At 38.5% G+C, this 19,885-nt stretch overlaps 1 protein-coding gene across 2 annotated transcripts in view; it reads left to right on the top strand.

Annotated features, from left to right (window-relative positions):
• The window catches only part of WDR11 (WD repeat domain 11), a 64,482-nt gene that overhangs the window by 24,041 nt on the left and 20,556 nt on the right, over window positions 1-19,885 (top strand). For both annotated transcript variants that reach the window (XM_042459426.1, XM_042459427.1), the window contains exons 8-17: window positions 1,947-2,142; window positions 3,540-3,643; window positions 4,007-4,183; window positions 6,196-6,280; window positions 12,157-12,263; window positions 13,211-13,286; window positions 14,377-14,485; window positions 14,937-15,061; window positions 17,381-17,528; window positions 19,687-19,793. In XM_042459426.1, the coding sequence (XP_042315360.1) occupies window positions 1,947-2,142; window positions 3,540-3,643; window positions 4,007-4,183; window positions 6,196-6,280; window positions 12,157-12,263; window positions 13,211-13,286; window positions 14,377-14,485; window positions 14,937-15,061; window positions 17,381-17,528; window positions 19,687-19,793 (1,234 nt within the window). The remainder of the gene's footprint in view (window positions 1-1,946; window positions 2,143-3,539; window positions 3,644-4,006; window positions 4,184-6,195; window positions 6,281-12,156; window positions 12,264-13,210; window positions 13,287-14,376; window positions 14,486-14,936; window positions 15,062-17,380; window positions 17,529-19,686; window positions 19,794-19,885) is intronic.

The following is a 19,885-nucleotide window of genomic DNA, read 5'->3' as shown; positions in this document are numbered from 1 at the left end:
CCTATCTGTTAGAGTTCCCCAGGGCTCTGTCTTGGGTCCCCTTCTGTTCTCTCTATATACACTGTCCCTAGGTAAACTCATCAGTTCTTTTGGTTTCTCCTATCATCTGTATGCTGCCGACACTCAGCTGTAGCTCTCCACCCCTGACCTTTCGACAGGGCTTGAACAGCAAGTTTCTTCTTGTCTGACTGCCATCTCTCAGTGGATGTGGCTTTGGCGCTTGAAGCTCAACATGTCTAAGACTGAGCTTCTTGTCTTTCCACCTAAACCCACCCTTCACTATTCCTTTTCTGTTTCTGTCGACAACACTTCTATTCAACCGGTTCATCAAGCCCGCAGTCTTGGCTTCATTTTTTACTCTTCTCTGTCATTTATTCCCCAGATCCAGGCCACCGCCAAGGCCTGTAGATTCTTTCTCCACAACATTGCCAAGATCCATCCATTCCTCTCAGCCTCTACTGCCAAGACTCTAGTCCATGCCCTAGTGGTTTCGCGACTAGATTATTGTAACCTCCTTCTGACAAGGCTTCCTCTTTCACACCTCCATCCTTTAATCTCTGTCCAGTATTCAGCTGCCCGTATTGTCACATCTGCTCGCCGCTTTGACCATGTTTCACCTCTTTTATCCTCCCTTCATTGGCTCCCCTTCCCCTTCCGCATCCGGTACAAGCTTTTATTATTGACTTTCAAAGCCCTTCATGGATTGGCCCCTCCTTACTTATCTGACCTTCTTTCTCCTTACATTCCTACTCGCACCCTCCGCTCTTGTAGTCAAGGTCTCCTGTCACAGTGTAGGACTACCACTGCCTCCTCCCGAATTCGTCTCTTCTCGCTTGCTGCCCCTTACTCCTGGAACCTTCTTCCCCCACATGCACACCTCATCACTTCTCTACCCAGTTTCAAAACTGAGTTAAAGACTATATTGTTTAGAGAAGCATTCCCAGAGGCTAGCCCCTTTCTGACCCAGGAAGCCTCCTTTTAACCATTAATTAAGAAGCTAAGCACTTCCTCCAGTCCATCTGCCTTGGTCCAGGCCTCGGAGGTGGAGAACTGCTGGACCTGATCCCATTCCCCACCACCACTCCCTTCTCCTTTTGTGTCGTGTCTTCTTAGATTGTAAGCCTGAGGGCAGGGAACCGTCTAACTAAAAGATTGTATGTACAGCGCTGTGTAAATTTACAGTGCTTTATAAATAAAGGTTAATAATAATAATACATTTAGTTTCACAATGCAGAGAATTTCATCTCAGCACAGTGTTCTAAATTCTGAGTAAGTAAAGAGATGGAATAAAATAGACTTGGATTTGGAGGACTTAAGCTGTAGATGTTGTGGTAAATATCACTATACATTTATATTGCTCTTTTGTATAATGAGCTAGGGCTGGAACAGACTAGCCACAAAAGCTGACTTCCAGGAAGCTTGGGGACACAGTGTTTTGACACCACATGTCCCCAAGATGCCCCTAAGCCACCCAGCCAACCACATGGGGGCGGCTTCAAGATGCTCCAGGAACATGCTGTTTTGACGCCACAGTTTTGACTTCCAGCCAGAGTACTTGGATGTTCCACTGGGACCGCCTAAAGCTGCCCAAATAGGAGTGGATCTTTTCTGCTCCTGTTTAGGCCAGCGTTGGAGGCGGGCACCTTCAGGACCATGGGATGTGTTTGCTGTGGTCCCAAGGCGTCTTTGGTGTGGGCAGTTTCTTGCCAGTTCTGGGCCTTAGTCTTGTTAGGCTCATTTATTAATGGTGTGATATAGCCTAGCTGTTTCTTTTTCAAAAATCTTCCAATTTATCTTATGTGTATTAATATTAAATAAAAATATTATCAGTTCATCTCATATTGAGGATGTAACAGTCAGAGCTAGCAGAACTGATGCAAGAGCATGGCAGCTGCATTGACTTGACAGCTTTTGGTTTCTGAGACCTTGTACTTTGACATTCGCAGACCCTGACCACATTCAGGAGCTGGTTTATGACTTACGAAGTCAGTGTGATGCCATCAGGGTTACCAAGACTGTTCGCCCATTCAGTATGGTGTGCTGTCCAGTGAATGAAAATTCTGCAGCTCTTATAGTCAGTGATGGCAGAGTAATGATATGGGAACTGAAGTCTACCATTTCAGGCCGAAGTCTTCATGCTAGGTAACTTGACTAATATGTTTGCTGTTGCTTAATGCTCACACACAGGGAACATGTGAAGGTGGTTGTACTGTTGTTTTTTTTAATATTGAGACAAAATCATGGCCTGTTTGGCTCATACAGCCAGAGCAACTGAAAATTAGTTAAAAAACCAACCAAACAAAACAATTGTCTCAAATATGATGTGAACTTGAAAGTGTAACTAATGGTGGTATATCCCACCTTTACATAGGACATATATTAGAGTGGGAATATGAGCCTATGGGCTATCTGTTTTTCCACCAGGACCAAGACCTGTTTTTCCAACACTGGGACCAACCACTACCACTGACATAAAAATACTGGCTGAAATCCTACATCACAATCTATATTGTATAATTTTATGAATCTATAACTACATTGCAGAAATGCCGCGAAGCCCTGTGAGCGAATTGTGAAGATGCACATCCGGGTACTGGCAAGAATGTTCCAATGCTCATTAGACACTACTTATATGCATTGGGCACTTCTGATGCACATCATGTGCACCTGTTGTGATCCAACACTTCCTAGTTGGTGTCTTGTTAAGAAATGTTAAGAAATATGCATCTAGACACCAGGCCATGACACACCAGCCACTCCTTTACATTGTAACATCACAGCAACCCCTTGGTGAATATGGAAGTTGAGAAACTATTCAATTCCATTTTGTGCACACATAACACCATTTACAAGGACACAAGTTCCAAGCAGAATGCAAGTCACTGCTTTTGGATCTACCCATGAAGAGTCACATCTTAGAATTCCCCAGAAGCAGCAGTTCTCTCTTGAGAGAAGGCATGTAACCTTGGTTTGCTAGCAACATCTTTTTAAAATTGTTTTCTTTTTTCAAAAACCTGGAGGAAAATTTGTCTGTTGAAGTGCTTTGTTAGTGTACTTTTTCCATGAAACACAGTGAACTTCCAAAGGATCATAATCAGTATGTACAGGAGTAAAATTACCAATCTGTAAGCCACTTTGAAAGCTTTTCTGAAAAGCAGGGTATAAAACACAGTAAATAAATAATAAATGAATAAATGGATTTATCAGGGTGGGGCAAGTTTTATCTTCATCACAGCTGTACCTCCAATGTGCTCTGCTTTATTTCTGCTGTAGACAAGAATGGCATTAATTGCATTCACTTTTATAAGAGAAGATAAAAGGGTTCATTCAGATATATTGCTAGCGTGTGGATGAAGCCCACTCCCTGTCTCTGTTGGCATAAAGTACTGAGACTCAACTTTTCTTCTGCTTTCTTTCTGTTCGTGTTTGCAGGGACACAACCTTTCTTCTACATTACTCATTTTGAATTCTGTTTGTAGCTCATACTAAGTGTAGAGGAATGTTGCATGCTGAAACCTTACTGTTTTTGTTCTGAACAGCAATTCAAGCGCATCACCTTTGTATTCACCCATCTCATTCTGTGGAATTCCTGTTGCAGCATCTCAAAATAAGCTTCCAGAACTGTCATTAGATAATATGATAGGTAAGCATGAGTGTGGATTTTCCAAGTGCTTAAAGAAAGTAATACAGCTGATGCAGAGTTGGCTCAAAATATGCATATTCCGTATTAAATAAATAGGACATAAAATTCAAACGGTGTTGGTGGATCTTTTTCCTGTTTATTTTTGTTCATTTTGTTGAAGTCTAATTTATGAAAACAGGATACCTCCTATCCAGCTCTCACTGAATTGAATTAGATTTGTTCTTAAATAATCTTGATTAAGAGTAGATCTCTTGCAACAAAAAGAAATCAATTCATTTTCAATGCATTAATAATCTTTATTTGAAATATGCCAATTTAAAATCTGTAATCTGTTATTCTGCTTTTTGTTTTTCAATAAAACAGGAGAAGGCACACTTTCTACAGAAGAGCAGTTACGAAGTTTCTCTTTGCAGGAAGTACATCTAAAGTTCCTGTTAACAGGACTTCTTTCAGGACTTCCTTTGCCTCCATTTGCTATCCGCATGTGTCCGCCTCTTACTACAAAAAACATAAAGCAGTATGAGCCCCTCCTTGCTGTTGGTAAGTGTATTAAATGGGGAAATTCAGCATATTGACTCTTTGCAATGAGTATATGTGGTGAATTTTATTCAGTTTTGCAATAAATCTTTTTCATTAGGAAAATTGTAGGTGCTGTTAGGTAAAACATGCCAATTGCAGTCCCAATGTACCTAAAATTTTCCTAAGGCAGATGACCTTTGAAAAGTCACACTCTCTCAGCCTCAGAGTATGACAGTGGCAAATCCCCTCTGAAGAAACTTGCCATGAAAACCCCATGGTAGGGTCATTATAAGCTGGGAACAACTTGAAGGTACACAACAGCAAATGCATGGAGGGCTTTTGAGAGATTCAGCGCTCTCCGCCTAACAAAGAGTTTTGTGGCTTCACAAAGGATTGAGACTTCCTAGATCTCATAAGAAGTACCTTTTGTGTGTTGCTAATGGAATTTACATTTCCTGGATTTTTCAATACTTTGCTCCCCAATACCATATGGCCTGCCTGTATACATCTCTCTTCATATTCAGAACAACACCAAGATCTTGGAAAAATGCAGGCCTGTAATGAACATTGTCATTTTTTTCTCCTATATTATTTTTTACACCTTTGCCTTATGCATTTTGGTAGGTCCCATAAAGGTATCACTGTTTTGTGGATTTGGGATATATATATATATTGAATATTGTTTGTACCCCATTCTAAATTAAAGGTTTTGTGTGAGTAACAACACATTTGTCAACATTATCTTTACTATCACAAAATAGTTCTTTTATATTTTATTAAAATACAAAATGCAGTGAATTCTATATCTGACCTACTTCTTATAGGAATCAAAATGCTGTATGCTTAGTTGCTTGTCGCAGCTTTTTACAGTCTGATTATTTATTCATTCTATTTATAAAGTCACTGATTAACAGTAGTATTGGGGGGAAATAAAAATATTTTTAAATCTCAAAAATCCATATGAATGAAATTTAATAAAGCAGCAATATCAGGTACTTTCAGATAAGAAGTCTACAAATCATGATAAGCAGCAGTGCAAATGCTAAGAAGTTCTGCAGAGTGAAGCAACCATATTTGAAGACAACATAATTAGTATCAGTGATGAAGAGGATGGTGTTTAAGAGGACAGTGAGAGAAAAAACAGTGTTTGCCTGGCCTGAAAAGGAAAGTGAACGATAGACAGTCGACCTCTGACATTCTGTATCTGAAGACTGCTGCTGAGAAGTTGTACCTCCTGTACGAATTGGAACCCTGTATTCATTAATAAAACCAGGTGTAGTTAGCCGTAGGGAACCACAACACACAAATATTGCTTGGATTAGTCGATCAGGATTCTGTCTTAATGGGTAAAGTTGATCTTTATGATTTCTTCTCTTACTGATCCTTGGTGCACTCACAAGAATATCTTCTTTATGCCAGCCATTTGACTCATTTAAAATGATTAGACTCACTCCAGCCTAGTAGAAAACCTAACAAAGTACTGCAAGAATTTTTACTAGCCTATGAAAAGTGTAGAAGCCTACCTTCTCAAACTTGTTGTGAAGGAGGACAGCATAATCCAAGAGGGAAAAGTCTTTCCTTCAGAGCTATTCAATCCTCAAGCACACTTAGAGAAGTATAACAGCCCATCCCTCCTCTTTTCACTTCTTCCATTTCCCACATGGCTTGGAATGAGGGGATCCTTTTTCTTCATGGCTAATTTACAAATTATGGTAGAAGAGGAGACCAGGTTAGCCTAAGTGAGCTGCAGACACCTGATTTAATTCCCTGTTGGCTATAGCTTGCAAGTGAGCCTTTAAATGAAAGTATTGCTTATCTAAAATACATTCCTAATGGACTGCATGTAGTGTTGAGGAAACTTGATATATAATATGATTACTGTCCAATTAATTACTTGAGTGTGTATTAACAAAGCAAACTTTTTGAGGGGAAAATAAAAAGAGTGCAGCAAAGCCAATTTTGTTTCCCAAAACTGAATTAAAAATGTTAATATGAGTCTATAAATTTTACCAATATAAAATTGCTCTTTGTAGGAACAAGCAATGGCTCAGTCTTGGTATATAACCTCACAAGTGGACTTCTCCATAAAGAGTTGAGCATTCATTCCTGTGAAGTCAAGTGAGTTACTTTTCTGTTTGTTTTTTTCCTTTAGAGGAAAGAAAATTAAGATGTTATGTACACTATAAGAAATGCAAACAAGTGGTTTAATCATTAAAAAATTGTTCAGTACGGTAATCTTGCTTTGCAAATAGAGTGACAGTTCTGTGAAAACACCGATTCATTTCAAAACTGTTTTGCATTGGTAACTAATGTATGCATTGATGAATGGAGAACATAAGCCTTTGTTTTTTGTAGACCACTGCAGTGTTGAGAATTCTTCCTAATGAGCCTTTGATTATATCAATATTTATATGGGGCAGAAAACAAAATAATGACCATGGAAGAGCTATAAGAATTCATTCTACATAACGAGAAAATTGAAATAGTCAGAGAATTCCTATACCTTGGATCAAATATTGATTAGCACGGTGACTGCAGTCAAGGAATTAGAAGAAGATTATGATTGGAAAGAGTAGCTATGAAAGAACTGGACAAGATCCTAAAGTGTGCAGATATAACTCTGAACATCAAAGTGAGGATTGTCCAAGCCATTGTATTCTCCATCACCATGTATGGATGTGAGAGCTGGATAGCGAAAAAAGCCGATAGAAAGAAAATAAGTTCATATAAGATGTGGTGCTGGAGAAGAGTGCTGAGGATACTATGGATAGTAAAGAAGACAAATCTAAAACAGATCAAGCCCAAACTCTCCCTGGAAGCCAGGATGACTAAATTAAGGCTGTCATAATTTGGCCATGTCATAAGAAGGCATGAATCATTGGAAAAGATGATGCTAGGAAAGGTAGGGGGAAGTAGAAAGAGAGGAAGACCACATGCCTCAACATTAGGCTCAGTCTGAGCCTGCAGGACCTGACCGGAGCAGTGGCGGACAGCAGGTCTTGGAGATGTCTCAGCCACAGAGTCGCCATGGGTTGTGGTCAACTCGAGGGCAGTCAATGACAACAACAATATGTGAGAGGCAGCTCCATGATTCTTCCTTCTCACAATTCATGATTTAAATTAAAAAAAAACCTAACAAAAAAACAACCCAGAATAATCCTGTGAGTCTAGAATAAGAGAGCAGCCATCAGGCCTGAGAAGGAGACAGACTCCTTAATCTTTCTCTCTGGGGAATATATAGGGTTTGCTATTGTTTTGGGAGGAGTTCAGAAATACGGAAAGGGTAACAGTCCTTCATATCCTGTTGAAAATCCTCTGCTCCTATTTTCAATTACCTGAGCACTTATCTGAAGGAGAGAGTAAACAGCAGTGGGAACAGAGTATTTTAATTGTTAAATCACCTTTAAAGTTACCTTGGTCAAAATCCTTCATCCATAAAATTGGTAACAGGCATTCCACTAGGCTGCCACAGAATAAGAGAAGGGAATGGGGGCTGCATCCGCTACTTTCCTCAGAGCAATATTTGTCCCTCGTCTTTAATTTGGATTTTATAAGAATTCCAGTTAATTGCTAAAAGAACTAATGTGTTGCTTAGATTATTTCACCCCTACTCTTTGGGAAATCCTTTTCCTTTGGTGTAACACTTTTAGATAGGAAGCCTGAGGACATGCACTTGTGTTCTTATTTACCTTTATATGCTACCCTAGAATCTTTAGAGTCAAGGGTGGGAAAAACAATTTCAGTTGAATTCCATTTCAGTGAAGTTTAAGAAAGGCACACTTGAGTGGTGGCCAGAGATAAGGCAAAGAGATGTAATTCAAATACTGGCATATTTTAGCTCAATCTTATTGCCCCAATTAAATTTTAAGAGACATTTGAGCCTTTTAGAATGAAGAACAATATACAGAAGCTGGAAAACCACCAAATGTCATGTGGAAGGGAGTGTGGCCATCTTGAGAATCCCAGAGGGCCTGATTCATCCCCGTTCCTACCTAAGGTTTTTTTGGTGCAAGTGAAGGATAAAAAGGTCTTTCTGATTATATAACCAGGAATTTAGCCTTCCATATCCATGGATACAAGCATCTACAGATTGAAAATATTTCAAGAATATATAAATTTCAAGAAGCAAACCTTGATTTTGCCTTTTTATATAAGGGTCACCAGTTTAGTGTCCCATTGTTTTTAATGGGACTTGAACATTCATGGATTTTGGTATCCATGAGAGGTCCTGGAACCAAACTCAAGGGATACCAAGGACCCACTGTAGTTGTAGCCTTGCAGAGCTACTCAAAGCGTTGGTCTCTTCTCTTCTCTTGGTTTTACTCTTTACTCCTCTCTTTTTAGAATATATTTTCGTCTGTCAGTATTGTGATATATTTCAAAGGTAGCTGTGACAAATATATTTTCAGTCATCTTTGTACAGAGATATCAGAATCAGCTCTAATAATGCCTTATGTCAGAAGCAAGCCTGAAAATAATTCATGAAGAATACTCACTTTTAATAGTCAATATAATTTTATTTTTTCAAGTCTGATCTTGTAACTGCTAGTGGGACTGCATGTTTGATATTTTGAGTCTTCTGAATGCTGTCAAATTTTATATTAATATTTTAACATGTAAAGCTTAAATGGTGATGCTAATATACCACAAATGTTAATTTTAAAACCATTTAAAATGCCTTATCTCATTAAAGTTCAAACAATGTTTTATGCAATGTTATATGCATAATTTTAGACATAGACTTTCATCTTTTTCTCTCTTTAATAATTAATACTGTTGCTTGGGCTTTTCAATTGTGCCTGTGATTTCAGAAGTATTTAAAACATTTTGAATATTTTAAATTTCAAATTAATTGAAATGTGTACTGATCCCCCAGCCAGTATGTCCAGTGGCTTGGGTACTTCTGAAGTTGTCATCTGAAAAAGCAATTTTCCAAACTCAAGGAGAGAAAGAAAGAGCAAAAATGAAAGGAGTAAGGGAGTGACGTGAAATGTAAAGATGTGTGTGTGTGTGTGAAGAAAGAGGGGGTCTTTTCCCTTTAAACTGTTCCCAACTTTCATAACCCTAACTTTTCATGGGGCCTTCCCCTATAAATCCATTGGTTTCTTCCATAGCTATGTTATTGAACCTTTATGCCAATGTGGTCTCCCTAGATGTATTGGTGGATCAAAGGTTCAAAAGTCATTTCTTTGTTCCCCCAAATGTATCTCTTAAATCTTACCACTAAAAATTCAACAACAACAACAACATATTTTATTTCCTCTCCTCCTCCCACCCAAGGTTCAAAGCAGGGCACAACACAGGCCAAAACATAAAAAGTCATCTAAACACTGTAAAAACACTGTTAAACACACACAAACACAAAACACATTAAAATAATCCATCATAAATTAAAATATCCTAATTTCAAGTTCACTGTTTAAAATTGACTGGATAGGCATACTGGAAGAGATTGATATTTAATACAGTGCGCCCATGTCATACACGGGCGCATTATACGCTGCTTCCAGCGGTGCCAGAAGAAGCAGCACTATGCACCAGAAGAAACAATGGCGTGTGTGCCCATGGTCTGCGCATACCGCTGCACCACCTCAAGCACGAGCCCCATTACTTGTAATGGGGTTCAAGCATACATGCAATTTCGTTTACGGGGGGGGGGGGGAATGGATTCCATGCGTAAAAGAAGGGTGCACTGTACTCTTTTAAATTCAGACAGACTGTGTAGCTGTCAAATCTCTCCTGGCAGGCCATACCACACTCTAGGAGGAAAAAGTCCTTTGAGTGACAGTCTGGTTGAAGTAGACAGCCAGTTGAAGTAGATGTCAACCAGAGAATCTAAGTGTACGGGGTGGATTATAATAATAGATTCCTGTACTCCAAGTTTGTACTTGGTACTATGTAGATAAGCAGTTGATCTGGGATTATAACTTTGCCTTCTGTATTTCAAGTTTGCTCATCGAAAAAGGGTATCAATGCCTGCTAGTAGCCAAGCCAAAACAATTGACCTTAATTGGTCATACTGAGTGATACAAAGTATTAAAACAAATTATTTTTGCCTATTACATTTAACAAGTTTGTGATAAGAGTATGAAAATTCTGTTAAAATTTATCCTACTGTTAACTGCTGTTAAGTCGACTTTCACTTATGATGACCCCTATGAATGTGAGATCTCCAGATTATCCTGTCATCAGCAGCCCTTCTCTGATCTTGCAGATTCAGGACCATAGCTTCCTTGATTGAATCTATCCATCTGGAATGTGGTCTTTCTCTTTTCCTGCTGCCTTCTACCTCACCAAGCATTATTGTCTTTTCTAGTGAGCCATACCTTCTTATAACTTGGCCAAAGTACAACAGTGTCAGTTTAGTCATCTTGGCTTCTAGGGAGTGTTCAGGCTTGATTTGACCTAGGGCCCATTTATTTGTCTTTTAAAAATCCATGGTATCCACAGAACTTGTCTCAAGTATCACATTTCAGATTAGTTCATTATCTTCCTGTCCACTTTCTTCACTGTCCAGCTTTTACATAGGACCTATTTATTTGTCTTTTACACAGTATCTGTAGAACTCTCCTCCAGCACCACATTTCAAATGAGTTGATTTTCTGCCCATCAGCAAGCATAAGAACCTGTACCAATAACCTAAGAGTAAATAAAGGAGGAAATATTTATTTCTAAAGTGTTAAAACAAACACTGTACTAAGCTTAATTTCTTAAACTACTCTCTCTTATATCAAAGTACAGTGGTACCTCGGGATACGAAATACCCAGGTTACGAAATTTCCGGGATACGAAAAAATCCCATTGGAAATAATTGTTCCAGGTTACGAATTTATTTCGGGTTACGAAAAAAATTTTTGGTGCTTTTCGGCGCTTTTTCGCACGAAACGCGGCTTTTCCCCATTAGCGCCTATGGCAATTCGGCTTACGAAGGCTTTTCGGGTTACGAAAGCGGCCGCGGAACGAATTAATTTCATAACCCGAGGGAGCAGTGTATTAAAAAAAATAGAATAATGGCAAATAAAATAAGAGAGGATTTAAAATGCCTTACTAGGCTTTTGTGTTTATTCTCTGCATTATTTCACATTCAACACGACAGCTTTAAAAATTGGTCTTTTGTTTTATAATTTTGATTGGGACTCTACCAGGCTGCAGATCCATATGTTTTATCTTTCCAGTGCTTTTTATTTAGCCTGTCTGGGAAAAGCAATACATTTTCCTGTGATTCTCTCTCTAGCTGATGTTTTGTCTCACCCTCAAGGCCAGTTGGCTTGTTCACTATGGATTTCCTTGCAGCTGCAAAATTCCACCATAGGTCCATTAATCAAAGTTTTCTGATTCAGAATCTTTGTTCACTAGAAAAGGCCAGCCTTTAGGCTTCAGACAACTTTTCTTTTGCATCTGGCACTCCAAAACATGCAGTGAACAGTCACATTTATGTTTTTCAAAGTCTTCACATAGGCAACAGTGCAAACTAAAAATAGAATTTAAAAAGCTTTTAGTCTGATCCAGCAATGTTCTTCATAGGTGGTGATGGTGTTGTTTAAAAATGGCTTTCCATTCATGCGCACACACCGCACACATGATCGTATCAAAACTGTAATATTTTCTTAAGTGTTAGTGTAATATTACTTCTTATCCCACCAAAGTTAATCTTTTCCCACAATTTGTGTTGTATTTTGTGTCCATCTTCCCATATCTGTTGCATTCTAGAGCAGAGCCTGCAGGAGATTCTGGAAGGTGTATCCAATGCTTCTGGAGGGCATTTGGTTGGGGAAGACCACTCTACATTTTTGGCATTTGAGATGTCTTGAATAAAATTGATGAGGAGGAAAATATGTATGTTGAAATATACAGCATAATGTTAGTAATCCATACCTCAGTGCTTCACAGTATGTTCTGTCTGTTTCCATTCACTGCAAATTGAGTCATTTTATCCACTTCTTTAACTTGAAGTATCTCTAACAAACTGAAATAATTTGTGTGTTCTCTGACAGGGGCATTGAGTGGACCAGTTTGAGTGGTTTCCTTTCCTTTGCTACATCCACACCTAATAATCTGGGGCTAGTGAGAAATGAGCTACAGCTGATTGATCTGCCCACAGGTAAATATATTCGTAACTCTTGATGTCAAGGTAGGTAAGAGGTAATACCTTTGTAACATTGGTTTATGGAGAATCTAATCCATTGGTTTTGAGTACATTGGAATGACAGATGTGGAATAACTGAGCAGACTAACTATTATAAGTTGTTTTTTTAAAAAGAAAACTGGAATTGAAAACATTTTAGATTGTCATAGCCTGGAAAGTCAGAACAAATTTGAAGAATTTGCTCTTGTCATCAAAAGAATGAACCCCATTAAAAGTGTGTGCAGAGAACAAAGATAAATTCAGCATTAGCCTGAAAATCCAGTTTACACCGCAGTTCTTTTGGATTCTTACAGCCCTGATTAGCTATTGTATATTGGGTCAAGTTGTGTTAGCATAACACAACAAGATTATTTGTTTTAAATAAAAGGCTTTTGGGGGGGAAAGTTTAAAATCTTTTGTGGAAAAAGGAGAAAAGGACTGTGCTTAATTGGATAGTTTGGAGGCCTAGTTCTAGTATTTGTGGCATGTCCAAACTATCATAATATATTTTTGTAGACACTGAAAAGTGATCATGCAGCTTAGTGATGAGAAGATAAAATGTAATATATATAATTAAAGAAACTGAGCTGTATCGAACATCAAGAGGGTGGAAGAAGTACCAAAAAATAAGTACAAGAGGTTGTGCAAATGCTTGAACTGGTTGTACCAGTTATCCTAGCAACATTTAGCCTAATGAAATTATAATGAGGTCTGGAGCAGCTTTTTCAGTGGGTTGCATAAGTAGAACCAAAATAATTGGGTTTGACACTTGTGAAAAGTTAAAAATAGCTTTTCTTCAAAGAGCAGACACTTTTCACTGGTAAAATGACAATACTGGATCAACCCCTTAGCATTTGACATGTCAAGTACCATAGCTTGGCTTGGCTTTACATTTGTGTGTGTGTGTGTCTTTTTGATTTTAGGCAGAAGCATTGCATTTCGTGGAGAACGAGGTAGCGATGAACCAGCCATTGAAATGATCAAGGTGTCTCACTTGAAGTAAGAAAATCCAAATGGATTCTAGTAGGAGAACAGATTACGGGGCTGGGTCGTATTTTTACTGTAATAGGGATGCATAGCATATAGCTCCAAGTGTCATAGAAAATGTAAAGAATTAATGTTCATAGTCCATCGGTATCTAGGAGTAAGCATATTCTGTTACAGATCCAAATTCACTTACAAGTCAGTTAAGGCACACACCCCTGCACCCAGGAGCTTCCATGATATACTGTATAAATTGCATATTTCATACTTTCATACACATCTTATCTTTAACTAATGTCTTCTGTAAAATAAATAAATAAACTACACTCATCCCTCTATATTTGCGGCTTTGATATTTGCGGATTTGATTAATATGTTCTCTCTAGGAATCTCTAGGTCTTCCAATGCAACTCTCTGGTCAGCTTTAACTAAAAGTTTCACTGAAAGACCTAGAGATTCCTAGAGAGAATACTCTACTAGGCATTTGTAGTTCCTCCAGTGCAGTTTTATGGTCAGTTTCTGTTGGATGTTGATCACAGAGTTGCACTGGAGGACCTAGAGATTCCTAGAGAGATGTCCTCTTAGATAAAAACATGGTGTTTTTGTTATTTGCAGTTTTTCCATATTCATGAGGGTCTTGTGCTCCTAACCCTAGCAAATATGGAGGGACAAGTGTATAGCTTTTCAAAAAATACACTGATTCAGGTTTTTTGGGTCAATTTTTTAACCTAAATTTCTAGACTTATAAATGAGTATATACAATAATTCATTGGTTCTTCCTGGGCCACACAAAGGTGTGAACCTTTCTGCATGTCTCCATATCTCTAAGCAGCATATAAGACATAATTTCGCAAGCAACACCTGTTGAAGTATAATAGGAAATGGGGTGAAATGTAAAACCATACAATACAGCATCACATTTTGTGCATTAAAGATTAAGAGAAGAGTCGTGGGAATCATCATTGTGATGTCAATGATTGTATTAATAGCAATTCTTTGTGCAGCTTTTATTCAGGTCCATAGAAGTCACAAGACTTCAGAAAATTCTCTTGAGTGTTTCTAATGTGGGAAATGCATAATTTTATTTTATTTCTTTTTAATTAAGACAGTATTTGGCAGTTGTATTTAAAGACAAGCCTTTGGAACTATGGGACATCAGAACTTGTACTCTTCTGAGAGAAATGTCAAAAAACTTTCCTACAATTACTGCTTTGGTGAGGAAATCTTTCGGTTTCTCTTCAGATAATAAAAATGTGTTATTGGGTGGATTTAAATATGACTGTCTTCTTGTGGAATTATTTATGCAACATAAATTCACTAGTATAGAAACCCTTCCTTTACTTTTTGTCATTTAATGTAATTGAAATAGATGAGTAGGAAATAGAATCTTATTTGTATATTATTTCATTTAAAAAAATCATGCAGCTGAATCAAACTGGAATTTACATTTGGCTAATGGGAGCCAGTGTGATGTAGACTGTGCCTCTGGAGATCAGGGTTCATGGAAACCCACTGGGTGACCTTGGGCAAGTTACATTCTCTCAGCTATGGAAATCCTAGTGATAGGATCACCTTAGGGTCGCTACAAGTCAGAAAAGATTTGAAAGTACACAATAACAACAATCCCTAGACATGCATGCAACGCTATGACTTCTTTTCTTTCAGGAATGGTCACCTTCTCATAACCTTAAGAGCTTAAGAAAGAAACAGCTTGCTGCCCGTGAAGCTATGGCACGGCAAACAGTGGTGTCAGATACAGAACAGAGCAGTTTGGAATCTTCAGTGATCAGGTATCAGCACCAGTCAAAATGAGAACTCACATTGGATCCCCCACACACACACACACACATACTTTCAGTGTTTTCTTGCTAGAAATTACTCTCCATTCACATTCACATTGTTAATTGTGGACATATGTAAATAAAATATTCATTCATATTGTGATTTAAATCAGTTGCCTTTGGAAAGGCCTTTCTACCATGAGAGCAGTGGAAAGAAGGAAGCACTGTTCAGAATTGCCCAGCATTACTGTAATATGTAAGAAGTTGGGGAAAAGATGACAGAACACAACATGCTGCATTAATAAATCTGCTGTTTAAGATAAAGGTCATTAAGGGATTTTTTTTTAAAAAATGCAACCAATTTCTCTGAATCATGTTGATATGTGCATATTATACACTATCTGGTATATAAAGCAGTTACTGGCACCAAGGAAATTTAAATTCTCTGTCAAGAAAGCACAAAATCTATGTTTGCAACAAAATGAATTTACATAATTCTATGATTCTATGAATTAATAACATGATGGGGTTTGCATAAGACAGAATAGAAGAGACAGACTTCAGATAAGACCTGTGCAACAGGGACATCATATTTTGCTACCTGTAATGCTGAGCTCTGACTTCAGATCACTCAAATTTCTGTCAGATGTTCTCTTTCTCTGCTTTAGCAGATGCTCATTTAGTTCTAACAGCTCTTTATCATTCTTTTAAATGCTGAGGGTAATTCTGCCTATGCCTCTGTCACAGCATTTAGGCAAACTTATACAAAAACTCCTGATGCACATTTTGAATCTGCAGAACTTTGAATCAGACTCAGTAACTTTGTACAGTGCTACCTCGGGTTACGAAATTAATTCGTTCCGCCGTTCCGTTCGTAACCTGATAATTTCGCAACCCGAAAAGGCTTTCCGTTAGCGCTGGAAAGCCGCTAGCCGCGCTTTGCGTTTGAATTTCGCGCCGAAATAAATTTCGTAACCCGAAAAAAATATCGTAACCCGGAACAGTTTTTTCCAATCTAACTTTTTCGTACCCCGGAAATTTCGTAACGCGATCATTTCGTATCCCGGGGCACCACTGTACTTTGCAGTAACTATGTACTTCGAGATATAATAGCTTTTAGAGGTTATTTTATGATTTCTTAGATTTTAAGCTCGAATCCATACAGTAAGTTGTGGTGAGGATGTAGCATAACTTCCACATTTATAGAAAGGCCTCTCTGCCTCTTTTCTTGACCAAAGCTAAGCGCACATCTGACACACACACAAAAGAAAAGATAAGGAATTGCAGGCAGGCAACAGCGATGTTTCAGCGTATACATAGTATTTGTCTGTTACATTTCTATCCCACCTTTCTTCTGTGCACTGCAAGCCAATTTACAAAGAATTTTCAGGAAATCTGTCATTCATGCCCTTATGAGCCCCAATTGTTGTATCATCATATGTTTTCACACTGTACCCTCAGATGATGAATGAAAAACAATTGCTTTCTTCCTAAGAAACCTCCTTGGTGTATAGTCCATGTCTATAAGATAACTTTGTTTGCTTGTCTGTGGTGCTTAATAAATAAATAAATAAAGTTTTTATTTTTATCCCGCTCCTTCCTACGATCAGGGCGGCTTACAACATAAGTTAAAAACAACAGTACCATAACAGTATAAAAATACAAATACATCAAGGCAGACCATACAATCAATAAAAAGAACAGGTTAAAAGCCCCTTAGCCCAACCTCTTGGCCACGGAAGAGGAGGGAGGCCCACAGGATTTTAGTCGGGGAATGCCTGTTGGAACAGGAAGGTTTTCAGGTCCTTCCTGAATTGGGCCAGGGTGGTAGTCGAGCGGAGCTCAGTGGGCAGCGTATTCCAAAGGGCTGGGGCAGCCGTGGAAAATGTCCTCCGTGTAGTGGAGGATAATCTAGCCCCAGGCACCTTCAGTAATTAGTGCCCAGACGTTCTGAGGGTGCGAGGCGGAATGTACGGGGAGAGGCGGTCCTTTAGGTATCCTGGGCCCAAGCCATTTAGGGCTTTATAGGTAATCACCAACACCTTATATTGAGCCCGGAAGCGAATAAGAGAATTCATCTTTCCTATAAGATTTATATCCAAGCTATTTGACTAATATGTATTTTAAATGTTTATGTTTTTTATTCATTTCATGATATAAAGTGTATTTATACTATTTTATTGTAAGCTGTCTAGAGTCCTGTTCACAAGAGAAAGATATAAATCATATAAATAAATTAATGTTTGTATGTTGGATATATTATAAATCTATACTTAGTACCTCTTTTCATTTTGAAAAGGAAACCATTTGTTTATTTTTCTTTCAAAGTTTGTTGCAGGAAGCTGAGAGTAAATCTGAACTAAGTCAGAATATTTCTGCTCGGGAGCACTTTGTGTTTACAGATACTGATGGGCAAGTTTATCACTTGACAGTGGAGGGAAATTCTGTCAAAGACAGTGCAAGAATTCCTCCTGATGTAAGTTCATGCTGAGTTTTGATTTTCTTTTTTAATTCACCATTAAAATGTCACCATTTTACCCCTCTGAAAAAACTGTGTAACAGTATAAGTAGCTGTTTCTTTTTCTTCCCCTTCACACCATTTTTCTTATAAGGCTCTTGTGATATTGAGAGAGATGAAAAAAGCCAAGAAAACATAGGAGCATCTGATTTCTCAGTCAATATGCAGTTTGAGATAGATCCTCATATATCTGGCAGTTTGACTTCATTCTTTCTTTTACTCCTTTTGCCTAGTCCTGCAAAACAGAGATCTAGCCTTTTATATGGCAGTAGATATTAGTTCAAGATAAACACAGGTATATTTTAGTTGAGGAAGCTAGTGTATTCCTGAGCTTTACATCTTCAACAGAAAATTTGACACCAGGGCAGAAATAACATGAAAGGATAGGGGTAGTTTCCTCTGCCACAAAAAAGAAGAGCAGTTCTACATGTTTTCAGCAATTTTTTAATTCAAACTGAAAAATAACAAAGTATATTAAGACTTTTTAAAATAAACAAAAACATTTTAACCTTCTAGAGACTACTTGAAGGTTTCCTCCAGAATGCATCCAGCAATAATTTTTTTTCAGTCACTAGCCTCCATTTTTATTATGATTTCCATTTTGTGTTGCTGTTCACATACGCTAGGTAAGGATTTCTGGATATTTATTGTATCTAATGTAAGCAGGATTGGATAGAGTACAGTAGTAACCTGGTTTTCCCCAACTTAAGCTTTATTGCATTGTTTACTGCAGACATGCTGCAGTCATCAAAAGTCTGTTTCTCAAATCTTTGTTTACCATCCTCTCAGTGTCAAAAGTACAAACTTCCAGTTAGATAGAGGACAAGGAAGAAAAGTGTGGCTGTGTAGGCATAACAAGACTTTATAAAAGGATTTTTATAAAGGTTTTATTTTTTCAACTGAGCCATACCTGTACTCTCTTTTGGAGCTGAACTCCCTAAATGGGATCTTGGACCCATTGGCAGGTTACAGACCGCCATAAAGTACGCGCTCTGCGTGTACTAGGGTTAGGAAGGGCCGTATTAGGGTTAGGAAGGGTCTTACCTTCCTCACGGCCCTTCTTCCTAGTATGCGTGGAGCATGTCCTTAATGGCAGTGCCCATCCACATGGGCACCGCCATTTTGATGTCTTGGACGCATAGCGTCCAGACGTGTCGCGGCGGAAGTGACACTGCAAGGGCATGCTTTGCCCCTTGCGGCGCCACTTCCGCGTTTTGAAAAGGAGCGCCATTTTGGCGCTCCTTTTTCGCTGCGCTGGGAAGCCTTGCGGTCTGGCTGCTGGGGCTTCCCTCTGCAGCGAATGGCGGCGGCGGGGGGAAAATGGCCACTTGAGGGCAGTCTGTAACCCGCCATTGTTGTGTATTTTGGAGATGGCTCTGACTTCTCATTTTTAAAAAACAGAACACTTTGTAACAACCAGTGTTTCTCCTAGAAAATCACTCTTTATGAAATAAGAGTCAAGTCTCTCACCTTTTCTAGTCATCACATGAAGAGCCAAGTGTCACAAAACAAATTGTTGGCATGATTTCATACATAGTAAATTCCATCCAGAAAGGTAGTACCAGTGGGAAATCCTGTATAACGGATCCTGTTGCATCTCTACCATCTGTTCTCTGTGTCAAGTTTTAGAATCTTGCCAGGGGCCAGATTCTGTATGTCTATAGGGCAGTTTTGTATTGTATCTTGAAGTCCATAGATCAGTACTAAACGTGAACTACTGTTTCCTCCTGATGGGTTTGCATTCCCAGTAGATTTACTCCAGGCATCTTTAATTTTAATTTAACATTGAATTCAGTTAATTTAATTTAATTGAGACATTCTGAGTAAAGAGCATGCTGTTTTGTTCCTTGCTATAGCTATGTCTTTGAATAATCTGAAAAGGTTTTTCTTACTGTTCCTAAGAAGATACAATCCTCAGGGTCCCAAATTTAAGAGTGTGTAGCCCTTCTGCATAATGTGGGATGAAAAATTGTTGAGTGCTATGTGAAGGGGAATTGTCTGAAATTAAAAAATAAAAGGTGGTTACTTCTGAATACCAGCCTCTGTCTTTTTTTAAGGACTACCTATTTATTTTGTTTTTCTGTTGTTTTAATCTCTGGTTTTGAAATCTTTGTAGGGAAGTATGGGAAGTATTACATGCATCGCTTGGAAAGGAGATATTTTGGTCCTAGGAGATGTTGATGGAAATTTGAATTTCTGGGATTTGAAAGCCCGAGTTTCCAGGTATTGATATGCTTAAAATTCCACTATGGCCCAGTTCAGCTGTGACTCAGGTGGTATGACTGCCAACAAGAGATCAACAAGTCACCTATATG

Source organism: Sceloporus undulatus, chromosome 3 (assembly GCF_019175285.1).
Source record: "Sceloporus undulatus isolate JIND9_A2432 ecotype Alabama chromosome 3, SceUnd_v1.1, whole genome shotgun sequence".
In the NCBI taxonomy this organism is placed as follows: domain Eukaryota; kingdom Metazoa; phylum Chordata; class Lepidosauria; order Squamata; family Phrynosomatidae; genus Sceloporus; species Sceloporus undulatus.
This window is presented reverse-complemented; position numbering and strand designations above follow the sequence as displayed.